A 14,862-nucleotide genomic window follows, 5' to 3' on the forward strand; every position below is an offset into this window, starting at 1 on the left:
CAAGCACTTGGGCTCCTGCACCCACCACAGTGGGAGACCTGGAAGAAGCTCCGGGCTCCTGGCTTCAGATCGTCCCAACTCCAGCCATTACAGCCACTTGGGGAGTGAACCAGCAGATGGAAGATCTCTCTCTCTCTCTCTCTCTCTGTAACTCTTTCAAATACATAAATAAATCTTTTAAAAAATGATTGTCTATGTTGAAAGAAAATTAACAGTATAATGCTTAAGTAAATTAAATATGTGTATTTTCTGTTGCACACATGTTTATTACCTCATGCTAATTATTAAAATAATATTAGGCAAGGCAGACAAGATCCCAAATTGGGTACACATTATCATATTAACTATGTAAAATGTATGGAAGGAAATATGATAAATGTAGGTGGCGCATCTCCCCAGGTGCAGGGATTGAGAGAGAGAGCTAGATAGAGCATCTTCTGTCCCATAGCCACTGCAGCTACCTAATTAAAGTGAAAGCTGTGCTTTGTAGTGAGTTCATCTACCTTGACGTGCTTCAGTCTGAAAAGGGTCTCAACAACTTGTCTCTGTTTGTACTCCATTAAACCATGATGGTAGCCAATGCCCCGCTGTAACAGCCTGATCAGACCAGAGCCTCCTCTTGTCCATCTCAGCCTGGATACAATCTTCCTGAAAGTCTGAAACACACACACAGTTTGCAAAATCAAATGAAGGCATATGTCCTTTGACTGAAGCCTGATTTTATGTGTTAGAAGGCTTTAGCAGGCAGAGTTAGATGCATTTCTGGGAAGAGCAGTTGTGTTTTAGGCTAGAACCTCAAGTTCATAAACAGAGCAGTTCTGTCCTAAGTGGCATTCATGCATAAGACCTGAGAAAGTAGAATGCAGCCCAACCTCAAATGCACTGATCCTTTCTTCACATGCCTTCCTCACAGCAGCCATGTGCCCAATTTTCCCTCATACACCTGCTGACATCATTCCCACAATGCTGGAGGCAGCTCCAGCTCATCCTGGGGTAATGAGGAAACACTGAAGCAACACAGTAAGAATTCCAAGAGGAAGATGCTCCATGCAGGCCCGGCGTCCCTCCAGGCAAGTAGCAAAATCCATCCCTGGCCCCGACACAGCTCTCAGCGGAGTCTGATGATCAACTGCCTTGTGCTCTATTTTTGCTGCTGACTTGAAACTAACTAACCGCTGTTCACTCCAATCACATCTGACCACTGTCTGCCCGTGTCTGTCTGTGTCTCCCTGTGCTTCCAGGCTGGCACCTTTGTGTTTCTCACTTCCTGTCTCTCTCTCCACACTCTCTCCCCATCTCTGTCCTGCAGCCCCTTCTCTGAAACTCCCTGTCTGCTCCTGAACAGTTTCTACCTCTGTCAGTCACTATTGCTCTTTTTCTTTCTTTCTTCTCTTTCCCACCCTCTTTTTTACTTTTATTCTGCTTCCCTCCCCCTTTCCAACCTGCACCATCACTAAAAGAAAAAAGCAAACATACACAAGTAATAACCATTGATCTGACTACATGGTCTAGTAGGTCAACCAACCAACAGATGCACACCCGTTATCTGGCATATCTCTCAGTGTTCTGGGCTTAGTTTCTGAGTGAGACACACAGCAGTGGAGGAGAAGGCAACCGTTTCTAGTTTGTAAAACTGGGCATGTGGTGGATGATTTGGTGACATGAAGCACAGAAAACGGGAGAAGTTTTCAAATGAAAGACAAATCTGATTTTGATTTCTTGGTAGCAAGTCACTGCATTAGCTCAGAAAAGAGATTTAACATTTACCTTTTCTTTTTCTTAAATTTTTTATTTGCTATAAGGAGAACAAATCTCATGTATTTTATATATACAGTTTTAAGAACATAATTATGGGGCCGCCACTGTGGTACAGCGGGTAAAGCTACTGCCTGTAGTGCCAGCATCCTATATGGACACCAGTTCGAGTCCCAGCTGCTCCACTTTCTATCCAGTCCTCTACTAATGTGCCTGGGAAAGCAGTGGAGGATGGCCAAAGTGCTTGGATCTCTGCAACCATGTGGGAAACCTAGGAGAAGCTCCTGGCTCCTGGCTCCTGGCTTCAGCCTGGCCCAGTCTTGGCCAATGTGGCAACTTGGGGAGTGAACCAGCAGATGGAAGATGTGTGTGTGTGTGTGTGTGTGTGTATATCCGTGTAATTCTGCCTTTCAAAATAATAAATATTTTTTTAAAATATCATGATGATACTTCCCACCCTCCTTTGTTCCCTCCCTTGCTCCCATCTACTTCCTCCTTCCTTTCTTATTTTCTTTTAATTTCTACAATGATATACTTTGAATTCACTTTATAGTCACAAGATTCGATTATTGCTCATGGCCCTTGTCTATACTCTTCAGGAACAGTGGGGTTTTTTGCTGACTGCTTGTTGAATTCTTTACTTACTGGAGGGTGACTCTTGGTGATTACTTTTACCTTTTCTATTTCTATTTCTATTACATAAAAGATTATCATTAACTTTAACAGATGCAGTCGACTGCACAAAGAAAAAGCCTGCACTTGCTATACCTCGTCATGAATCTTTGAACCACTTTTAATAGCTGTGTAAGCTTACATATATAATCTTAACTTCTTCAGCCTCCAACTCCAGTTTCCCATACATTAAGATCAATTTAGATGAAATAGGTTGTGTTTTATAAACTGCATAGTACAGTATAGACACACACACACACATATAAGGTTATGCGCCAGATTGTGCACCACCAAAACTGAACTTTGAAGTACTTGATACAATTAAGTTAAAAGTAAAATCATTACAGTGAGCTGCAATCCAATATGACTACTACCTTTGTAAGAGGAATTTCGGACAGACACATACAGAGGAAACACGATGTAGTGGTAACAGACAGCAGGGAGAAGGTACCCAATTATACAAGAGGACTGCAACAAGTTCATGGAAAAATCAAATCGAAAAACTAAGTTTATTCTAGTGCAAAAAACTTTAGAAATTCACGCAGAGCTTTCTCATAACATGTATTCTCCATGGCCTCTGGGAAGATGCCTCGTGTGGGCAGATTTCAAAATTCTTTTGCATAAAATAAACTTATTTTTTAATTCTGTTTTTCATGAGCCCTCTAAAGTAATGCATGTAAGCCCTGGAGAGAGACCTGGAGCAGACCCTGCCCTCTGAAGCCTCAGTAGGAAGTAATCCTACTGGGTGCCAGACTTCCAGCAGGCATAACTGTTAAGAAATAAATTCCTAACACGTGGTACCCTGGTGCAGAAGCCTTAGCAAATGAATCCATCCACCTAGGCATGCCCCCTGTTCTCGTCTCTTACCTTGCTATCCACACCTGCTCGATCAACATAAGTACAGTCCGGAGGAACTTCTTTACTCTTTTTAAGACTCTTCTTTATTTCCTTTATTTCAGCGTCCCATAAAATCAATCTCTGAATTCGAGCAGTTGAATTTGAATGTAAATAACTGAATATAAAAAATCAGGAACGTCGTGAATATTGATTATAACATGCCCTCTTCTTTTCAACATTTGAAATTGTGTCTGTAAGTGCCAGCATAAAAGAATGCCTGGTAATTTGAACCCAAAATATGATTGCCCTTATTAAAGGATATTCACCAGGCCTTAATTACTTCAATTCTCATTGCTTACCATCTGTTATTTTTAACATATGCATTGACACCTACTTAACAGAAAACAGAAAAACCATTCTTGGTCCTGCTTGACTACAGATTCTGGTATGAGGCCTGCTCACCTGTGGATTCCAGCAACAGGTCTGTCGCCAGACTTGGCAAGCCAGTAAGCCCATAAGCTCCACTAACTGGCCCATCTAAAACCTCCATTCAAGCCAACTGGTAAAACTGCCAAAGCCAGTTTATAAAGATTGGAAGAAATGATTGCTTCTTCAAATGCACAGAGAGCAACATGCAGGTACCAGAATCAAAGAATCAGGGAAACATGACATCACCAAAGGAATAAAATAAGATTCCAATAACGAAGCTTAAAGAAATGGAGATCTAGGGGCTGGCACTGTGGCTCAGCGGGTTAACGCCCTGGCCTAAAGTGCCGGCATCCCATGTGGGAGCCAGTTCGAGGCCCGGCTGCTCTATTTCCAATCCTGCTATGCCTGAGAAAGCAGTGGAGGATGGCACAAGGCCTTGGGCCCCTACATGTGTGTGGAAGACCCTGAGGGGGCTCCTGGCTCTGGATCAGTGCAGCTCTGGCCATTGTGGCCGATCGAGGAGTGAACATCGGATGGAGGGCCCCTCTCCCTCTCTCTCTCTCTCTCTGCCTCTCTTCTGTGTAACTCTGACTTTCAAATAAATAAATAAATCTTTTAAAAAAAGAAAGAAATGGAGATCTAGGGCTGGCACTATGGCACAGTGGGTAAAGCCACTGCCTGTAGTACCAGCATCCCATATGGACACCGGTTTAAGTCCCGGCTGCTCCACTTCCACTCCAGCTCCCTAACACACCTGGGAAAGCAGTGGAAGATGGCCCAAGTTCTTGAGCCCCTGCACACCCATGGGAGACCCCGAAGAATCTTCCGGCTCCTGATTTCAGACTGGCCCAGCTACAACTGTTGCAGCTCTTTGTGGAATAAACCAGCAGATGAAAGATTCTCTCCACCCCCCCAATTTTGTCTTTCAAATAAATAAATAGATCTTTTTAAAACAGAAGAAATGGAGATCTATGAACTGCCTAACAAAGAATTCAAGATAATCATCCTAAAGAAGTTTAGTGAGCAATATATAAGAGAACATAGAAAGAAAATATTTTAAAAATCAGCAAAATAATACATGAACAAAATGAGGGTTCAACAAAGATAGATAAACAAGAATTCTGAAGCTGAAGAACAAAATCATCGAAACAAAAAATTCAAGAGTTTCCATAGCAAACTTAATCCAGTGAAAGAAAGAATCAACTAATTCAAAGACAGACCATTTCAATTATCTAGTTAAAGAAACACCAACAAAAAGAATGAAATAATAAGTGAGTAGGAAGCTTTTGGATCTGCTATCATTTGAATATATTTTGTCCCAGAACTCATAATGAAGCTTGATCCCTATAATGGTACTGAGTGTTGTGGGACTTTAAATATATGATTAGGTTGTTAATCACAAACTTAAACTTTGTGGACCTAAGAAAATGTTAGAAATCAGCTAATCAACTGAAGAAAGTTACTGTAAAACATTGTACAATTACTGAAATACTCAATAATCTTCTCCCACATAAGTCCCCCAAAATGATGTTCTAATTAAATTAAGTTGGTGTATCATAAAAACATAAAGCAGTGAAATATGATTTTAATTATATAAATAATTGCACACTTAAAGGTTTCAGTTCACAATGAATTCCACAATTCCAGTAGAAATACTCACGCAGCGTACATTCTCCTTTGAGACTTAATTGCTTTCTCCAGTTTCCTGTTTAAATTCTTCTCTCCTTCAGAGTTGTGACTATGAGTATATTGTCTCATCAACATATTAGTAAGAAGGTGTGAAGCTGACCTTTCCACTGAGTGAATGCTGAATCTAAAGTAAAGTATGTGAGAACACTGGATAACTGCATGCTCATTCCAGTCCAGCCCTGCATTCATTAATAAAGACAATTTTTGGATGTAGGAACCTTTGTTTGGGTAACATCAATCTCTGTCATTCATTCATTTTTGCCCATTTAACTCCTAAATCAGAGTTCATGTGAATGGAAGGGAAGATCAGAGTTAGTTACAAAGGTGAATTTTGATACTATGGTAAGAGTAGTTAGGTAAAGGCTCTTTACTAGGGAAAAAAAAAAAAACTGCTCTTTTCTCATTTGACACAGTTCCCATATTAAGACTGCTGAATCTTTGTAAAGAACAGACCAGCACCTACTTGTCATTGTTACTAGTTAGTTCCTTTTCACCTGTGACATGAAGTTTGAGTTAGGAATTGGATTTCTAGGAGTACTTTTGTACTTCCTCATATTTGGCTTAACCTTTTTCTCTTCACTTTTCTCAAAAATTTTCAGACTTATTACAAGATCAATGCACATTCCTATACAGACATGTAAAGAATTGACAATTTGGCCTCATATTTTCCTTCCAATTTTGAAGTTTTATATATATAGTATATATGTATATATATACTCTATGTCGGTGAGTGCCCACATATACACAATATGCATAAATTAAACCTCCCACAAAGAGCTGATGAAAACATGATTGCTAATTAAATCATCTTGCTACCAGGCCCTATCTAATTTTTCTTTTAATTCTTTGAAGTGATTGTCATAAATATTCTTCAAGGTCTTTTCTTTCCACTTAAAGAGAGCTTATATATAATAAAACTTCACAAAAGAAAAATGGCAGACTAAACACTCAATATGCCATCATATGTGTATATAGGTGTATGTTAATGTATGTACTCTGTTTTGCCAAATACACATTACTCTTTTTACCATATCTGATTCTACAAATATGTTGAACTTTCTATTAACTTATGGCCCAGGAAATTCCACTCTACCAAGCCATACAATTAGATTTTCAAATAAAATTCAGTAGGAGAGTGTTTGTTTCTGTTGTATTATATCCAAGTTGCTATAGAAAATATCTCTTATATGTGCTAGTTGATATAGATACAAAAATAACATATCAGAATGAAACTGATACCTTATGATTTGATTATTGTTTATAACCCTTTTCTATATTCCTGTGGAACTCTGGTCTTCCTACTTTTTACTTGTTGAACATCATGGTTAGTGGTGTGTTAATCCTGTGGTCATAAAATAGATTGAAAATATGTTATTGCAGGGGCTGACGCCGTGGCACAGCAGGTTAAAGCCCTGGCCTGAAGTGTTGGCATCCCATATGGGTGCCAGTTCGAGTCCCGGCTGCTCCTCTTCCATCCAGCTCTCTGCTGTGGCCTAGGAAAGCAGTATAAGATGGCCCAAGCTCTTGGGCCCCTGCGCCCACCTGGGAGACCTGGAGGAAACTCCTGGCTCCTGGCTTCGGATCAGTGCAGCTCTGGCCATTGTGGCCATCTGGGGAGTGAACCAGTGGATAGAAGACTTCTCTCTGTGTCTCTACCTCTCTCTGTAACTCTGTCTTTCAAATAAATAAAATAAATCTTTTTTAAAACAGAAAATATGTTATTGCAAAAATTAAAGGAAAATTAAGGAAAGGAGAAAGGTGGATTGAGGGAGGTAGAGAGGGAACTGTGCTTATCTTAGAAGTACATCTATAGCCGGTGCCGCGGCTCACTAGGCTAATCCTCTGCCTTGCGGCGCCGGCACACCGGGTTCTAGTCCCGGTCGGGGCGCTGGATTCTGTCCCGGTTGCCCTTCTTCCAGGCCAGCTCTCTGCTGTGGCCAGGGAGTGCAGTGGAGGATGGCCCAAGTGCTTGGGCCCTGCACCCCATGGGAGACCAGGATAAGTACCTGGCTCCTGCCATCGGATCAGCGCGGTGCGCCGGCCGCGGTGCGCCAGCCGCAGTGTGCCAGCCCCAGCGGCCATTGGAGGGTGAACCAATGGCAAAAGGAAGACCTTTCTCTCTGTCTCTCTCTCTCACTGCCCACTCTGCCTGTCAAAAAAAAAAAAAAAGTACAACTATAAAATGCATGAAATCTGTTCCCTATATTCTAAAAATTTAAAAAGAAAATATAACTTCAATATGCTCACAAATTTCTCAAATTCTAAGATATGTCAGATTATAAGTTCTTCCTTTTCCATAGTCTGCAAATTCATATAAATCAATGTATAATGCTTTCCACAGAAAATAATTACTTACGAAAAAAATATTGCTGGTAGCCTATCCATTTCTTTAAGTTTTTCCACAAAACAAGGAAGCATTCGTTCCTTTTCAATTCTTGCACTGTCAAAAGTTTGAGGCTTAAGGTACTGCAGTAACTGGTTCACCTGAATAAAGTTACCACAAATAAAAGGCAGATAAGGTACTGACGACCGCAAAGGAAGGCAACAGAATGCGCAGATATTTGAGGGTGAAAAGCAAGTTGCTGTTGAACAGTATATTCAGAATGACAATGTAAGTACAAAGTTAGGATTTCAACCAGTCATATACTAAGCATTTAAATACAATGAAAACCTCAGAAAACTTGAATGACATGGTTCTACACTACTGTGATCAAGTTTATGTAATACTGTGGTGTTGTGCTTACTGAAAGGATTATCATGACTTAATGCTGATCATTATCAGTAAATATAGGCTACAGAAGGATGACTTCAACATTTAATGGCAAGAATATCTGAAATAGTTTTTCTTATCTATAGATATCACATATACACGTATGGTCTACAAATAGTATTTTAATAGGATATTTCATTATTTTTTAAGCTACAATTTTTACGTGGTATAAGTTACCAGAGAAAAGGTAATAGATTCAGTAGGGTGGGCGCTGGCACTGTGGCATAGAAGGTTAAGCCTCCTCCTATGGCACCAGCATCCAATACAGGTGCAGGTCCGTGTCCTGGCTGTTTTGTTTACGGCCTGGGAAAGCACTGGAAGATGGCCCAAGTGCATGGGCCCCTGTGCCCACATGGGAGACCCTGGCTCCTGGCTTCAGATCAGCCAGCTCCTGCCATTACGGCAGTTGCGGGGATTGAAACAGCAGATGGAAGATATTTCTTTCTCTCTCTCTCTCTCTCTCTCTCTCTCTCTCTCCTCTGTCTGCTTAACTCTTTCAAATAAATAAATAAATCTTTTTCTAAAAATTACATAGGAGGTTGTTTTAAAATTCCAGTGCCCCAGTCCACTGGAGGTCAATCAGCTCAGAATCTCTAGATGAGATTGGGCTTCCTAGATGATTCCTGATAAGCAGCCAGGGTTGAACCCCTCATGAATTTAATAATGATTTGGGACATTAGGTGGTTTTCACATTTGCAGATCAGTGTGGCCTGTCCCAGTGAGTTTTACTGACTGAGGTGCACATTCAAAGAGGATATAGTAGTAGCAGGTGTGGGCTGTCCCGGATGGAACTAAAGTAATGATTCTCTACATCTTTCTTTACCTAGCTGGCTAAATTTAAGGTAGAATGGCAAAGTACAGTAATAGGATTTCCATATTCAAATACTAAAGAGCCCTATGGGGATTTTCTTTACCATAACTGAATAAATCAGATTCATTTTATATTAAATAAAAAATCCTAAATGTCTGTCACAACCTTGCCTGGGTCCAGCTGCATCCAACTAAGCAGTTCCTTTTTCAGTTCCTCTTCATATTTCTTGGCATCTGTCCTCATGATGACTACTTTATTTTTGAAGCAGCTGAATTCTTCAGGTTCTAACTCCTTGAAAATGAAGAAGCACAAATACCAAAGAAAATACAGTTATCACCTGGTCTAAAGTTTGCCACATGCACAGTTATGAGGCAAGTCTCTCAGTTCACTGCATCCATGTTTATGAACAGCGTTAACTACATGAGGAGTTGAACACATAATGTTTTTAAGTATTTAAAAAGCAAGATTTAAGGCCGGCGCCGCGGCTCACTAGGCTATCCTCCGCCTTGGGGCGCCGGCACACCGGGTTCTAGTCCCGGTTGGGGTGCTAGATTCTGTCCCGGTTGCTCCTCTTCCAGGCCAGCTCTCTGCTGTGGCCAGGGAGTGCAGCGGAGGATGGCCCAAGTCCTTGGGCCCTGCACCCCATGGGAGACCAGGATAAGTACCTGGCTCCTGCCATCGGATCAGCGCAGTGCGCCAGCCACAGTGCGCCAGCCACGGAGGCCATTGGAGGGTGAACCAACGGCAAAGGAAGACCTTTCTCTCTGTCTCTCTCTCTCACTGTCCACTCTGCCTGTCAAAAAAAAAAAAAAAAAAAAAAAAGCAAGGTTTATTAGAGCCAGAGTGGCATGGAGGGGGCCCCAAGAGAGGCAAACCAGAAGGGGCCCGTGGCACTGGAGTTTTTAAGCACAGTTTTGGGGGAGGAAAAATACTTCTCAGCTTGACATTCAGTTACAGGCAGGGACAAAACCCATCAAAAAAAAAAAAAAGACATATCATTCTTACTGTAGCAAAGCATTATTCTAAGAACTTTTAATTATTTGGCTTATGTTAATAACAATGCTACAAAATAGGCATTATTAGCTCTTTTAACTAATTTTTCTAAATCTAGAGAAATGAGTCTCTGAAGTTTCTGCTTTGAACTATGGAATACTACGCCTTCATCTACATCAGAGTAACACCATTATCTAGTTTGTTCATTCTTAACGGACTATCATGCCACAGGACTAGAAATATCAGCTAAGGAATACCCACAAACACACACACACACACCCCACATGCACAGACACACACACACACACATACCATTCACAGACACATATGCACACATATACAACATACACACATACACCACAAGCACAACACACATGCAAACACGCATATCACCATACACATACATACACCACATGCACATACACGCATACACCACACACAACATACAGATACACACATTCCATGAACACACACACCACGTACACACACACATGCACATACACCACATTCACACATACACATACATCACGTTCACACACATACATATACCACATTCACACACACACATACACACATCACATGCAAATATGCATGCACACAAACACCACATACACAGACATACACGAAATGCACACACACACACACACGAGAAATCTCCTAAAAGTTCATGGAAATGTGTATTGTGAAACAAACTGCATGAATTTCAAAATTACTTTGCACCAAAACAAACTTACAACTCCATTTCCTCTAATTTTTGAAATATATATACATATGTAAGTGTATTATACGTATTTACGCACACACAGAGAGAGAAACAGTTCCTAGTGTTTACTTTCATACACACACCTGCATTCTTGACCGTTCTGGCCAAATGTGTACCATAGCATCATACAGAAGTATGCTTTCCCGAGGAGAAAACTGAAGGTCTGCAGGGACTCCATACTTCTCTATCTGAAAAGCAGAAAATGCAAAACCATTGATCTCCGTCCCATATGCAGATTTTAACCACCTTGACGCCTCCTTTTCCAAAGTGCTTTTGTACTTACATGGTTGACTGTGAGTGCAGCGCACGGGTGGTAGTGTGCAATGACAAAATCGTTATCCTTTAGAGAACACACATACTTTTCTAGATCGTTGTATCGTTCTTTGTAACACACTGTGAAAGTGGAATTAAAATGCGGATTAAGATGGGTTTGTGTCTCTCAGCAATGATGTAATTCCGATTTTCTAAAGACAGCTAGGCCTAGGGAGAGCTGTGCTGGAAGCCTCTGTCGACAAAACGACAACAGGGCCATGCAGTGGAGGAGGAACTTATGTGCCTATACCGCACACAGATGTTTTACCTGCCCTCCTGGCCTGGATCTTCAGTCACAGTCCATCCTTGCTTCTTGTAATTCCTAGTGTATATTTTTCTAAATATTCTTGGAAAGCATGCTTTTGCATAAGGAGCATGGTTTGAATAAAAAGGCCTGCAACCCATTCAACTATTTCAATAGGAAACACGGGTGTTACTGGATCATCTCCCTGTCTTGGAGAACAGTATCACCATCTCCCAGAGAAAACGAGCCTTCTTCTGTCATTCACTCATTTTTTAAATCCAGGAATCCAGTATGCCACAGGGCTTTGTTAATATGTCACTTAAAATTAGGACAATTTAGCATTTACCTACCTAACATGTTATCTATTTTACTTACGCATTGTTTAACCCTGCATCTCCATAAAAATTAAGCTCTAGGAAAGCAAGGAGTTGTTTTCTGCTCTATCTCTGGGGACTTGAGTGGGATCTGGCACAGATGAGGTACTTTGACATTGTCAAGTGAAAACATGTATATGGGGCCTGTGTGGCACACCTGGTTGAGCTTCTGTTTGCAACCTTGCCATCCCATAGAGTGACAGGTCAGGTCCCGGCTGCTCCACTTCCATCCACCAACACCCTGATATTGTACTGAGAAAGCAGATGATGGCCCAAGTACTTCAGCCCCTGCCAACCACGTACGAGAGTCAGATGGAGCTCCTGGCTCCTGGCTTCAGCCTGGCCCATTCTCAGCTATTATGGTCATTGAGAGAATGTACCAGCAAATGGACAATCTCTCCCTTTCTGTGTCACTCTGCTTTCAAATAAATTAACCTTTTTTTTTTAAGGTTCTCTAATCTACTGTTGGTGGGAATGCAAACTAATACAGCCATTGTGGAAGACAGTATGGCGATTCCTCAGACAGCTGAAAAAAGATATGTCATATGACCCAGTTATCCCACCCCTGGGAATTTACCCAAACAAAGTAAAATCAGCATATGAAAGAGTTATCTGTACATCCAAGTTTATTACAGCTCAATTTCCAACAGCTCAGATATGGAATCAACCCAGGTGTCCATCAAGTGGTGACTGGACAAAGAAAATGTGGAATACATACACTTTGGAATATTACTCAGCTGTAAAAAATGGAATTCTGTCTTTCACAATAAATTGGATGTACCTGGAAACCATTATACTTAGTGAAATAAGCCAGTTCCAAAAAACAAATACCATATGTTTTCCCTGATCTGTGGTAATGAAGAGTATCAAAAAGTAATGTATAATTATTTGCATTGCAATCTGCAAAAATTATTCTTCTGTGTAAAATGGCTTAAAGTCTAAATGAACTTAATCATTATCCTGTAACCACACAGGAAATATTTAAATGTTACATTGTCATCGCTTCTATTTCATTTTAAAAAATGTATGGGTGAAATGGTCACTTTTTCTCTTCAATTATTGATAGCCGCTGTGTATATTCCCACTAAACTAGGGTCGTCTTGCTTTTTACATGTTAAACTTCTTATTAGGTAAGGTATTAACCTTTTTTTAGTATTCAGCCTTTTTACAGTACTGGAAATTTAAAATACGCTATCTCAAAACTTAAAAAAAAGAAAGGTAGCAGGAAGGAGACTGGGAGGGAGGAAGGGAATACCATTATGTTCTTAGACTTGTATCTATAAGCATATTGATTCTTAAAATTAAAACAAAAATGAAATAAAACAGCATGAATGTCACATATAGGAATCTGAAATTCACAGTAGCTAAGAGATGGAATTAACCTAGATGTCCATCAACTGATTACTAGATAAAGAAAATGTGGTATACATACATGATGGAATTTATTCAGCCAAAAAAAACAAAAAACAAAAAACAAAACAGAGAGAGAATGAAATCCTGTCTTTTACAATAAAATGGATGCAACTGGAAACCAATTTACTTAGTGAAATAAGCCAGAACCAAAAAGACAATAGTAGGTTTTCTGATTTGTGGTAAGTAAGATATAGAGTACACAAAAAGTCATGTATATGAGTGACACTGACATCCTGAGATTTGATTATTGCTTATAGCCCTTGTCAACACCCCTGTAGAACAGTGGTCTTCCTATGGGTGGAATCCTTTATTTAGTGGAGGACTAGCCCTGTGATGAAAGAAGTTGAAAGTATGTTATTGCAAAAATTAAAAGGGAAAAAAAGAAAGGATGGAGGAGGGTAGTAGGGAGAGTGGGAAGTATCATTATGTCCTGCAAATTGTATATCTGAAATCTGTTCTCGTTATACAAAGAAAAATAAAAAAGTAGTCAGATAAACATGATTCTATACTACTTCAGAGAATTCTCACGAAATAGTCCCAAATGCATGCGGTAAGGAATACTCAATTCAATAGTAAAACATTTAGAGTATGTGCATAATAAAACAATTATGATATGGATAAAAGCATATGATTTCAAATATCCAGTATTTTCCAAGGAAAAGAGGGGCACATACAAAAATAACTACCACAGGTGGTAGGAAATTGCGTAACATAGGACACCCTATGGGCCCTGACCTAGAACAATCAAGGTGGTGTTCGGGATGTGCCGCAAGGCAGAATCTTTCCAATAAAGAGTAGACAGGACTTGGCCAAGTACAGAGGAAAGTGACCCAGGGAGAGCGTTCTAGAAGAAAACCTGAAACTCAAAGGCAGATTTCAGAGCACAATTAATAATCCAAACTATCAAGAAAGTCCTGAAAGGAGAAGATTTCTTAGATGAAACAGGGGATAGCACAGAAGCTGGGACCACAGGTGAATTGGAAATTTTGAAACACATTGTTCAGTGAGCCAGAACTGTCCTCTAGGTTTGTTTGAGTCTTTTCTCACAGAACAGGAGTGAAATGCTTATCTTGGCTATGACTCCATATCAATCACATTAAATCATGAAGGAATTCGCACAACACCAAAATAGACAATATTTGGAAAGAATCTGATCTCCAAGTTCAGTCAGTCAGCTCTGTGGACGTAAACATGGAATATCACCTCCTAGAGCTGTTTCCTATCTATTTCATTTCCTCTGTAAGTGAAAGTAAGATGCACTGCCTTTCACGGTTACAATAAGAACAAGTTGCTCTGCGTATGTAGAACACCCTCAAATGTGACGAGCACACGGGGTATGCTTGCTACTTCTGCACTCCCCTCTCCCGAGTGAAGAAATCCATACCCAGTCTAACTTTGTACGATGGCTTTCCTACTCTTGTTCATTGTTGTCTCTTTGAGCTTTTTAAGGCATTTCTTGATGGATCAGCATTTTCCATTGTGCTTTCAACACGTTGCCAATATCCTTTAACTAACGCCAACCACCTAGTTACAAAAAGAGAACAATCATTGTTGCAGAAAAACGTGTTCCTAAGTCTGTATATATGAATCACATGAAATTTGTTTACCTTAAATAAAAAAATTTTAAAAAGATAAAATGAAAAATTGGAAATGATGGGTGTGGTTCATTAACTTTGACAAAGATATCAGCATAAAGCGTAATAGCAGAACTTGGGTGAAGGGGAATATGGTAACTCTTTGTATCTCATAATTTGTCTGCAAATTTAAAATTGTTCTTAAGATGTTAAAAAGCAGATATGA

The 14,862-nt window shown here is 40.1% G+C and overlaps 1 protein-coding gene across 1 annotated transcript in view; it reads right to left on the reverse strand.

Annotated features, from left to right (window-relative positions):
* LOC103346717 (putative ATP-dependent RNA helicase DDX60) overlaps positions 1-14,862 on the reverse strand; it is an 80,255-nt gene that overhangs the window by 23,500 nt on the left and 41,893 nt on the right. The window contains 8 exon segments of the mRNA XM_089301756.1: positions 504-656; positions 3,295-3,439; positions 5,354-5,506; positions 7,739-7,866; positions 9,129-9,254; positions 10,803-10,907; positions 11,003-11,112; positions 14,447-14,586. Of these exon segments, the coding sequence (XP_089157882.1) occupies positions 504-656; positions 3,295-3,439; positions 5,354-5,506; positions 7,739-7,866; positions 9,129-9,254; positions 10,803-10,907; positions 11,003-11,112; positions 14,447-14,586 (1,060 nt within the window).

Source organism: Oryctolagus cuniculus, chromosome 8 (assembly GCF_051225735.1).
Source record: "Oryctolagus cuniculus isolate XC-2025 breed Fujian yellow rabbit chromosome 8, ASM5122573v1, whole genome shotgun sequence".
Lineage (NCBI taxonomy): Eukaryota > Metazoa > Chordata > Mammalia > Lagomorpha > Leporidae > Oryctolagus > Oryctolagus cuniculus.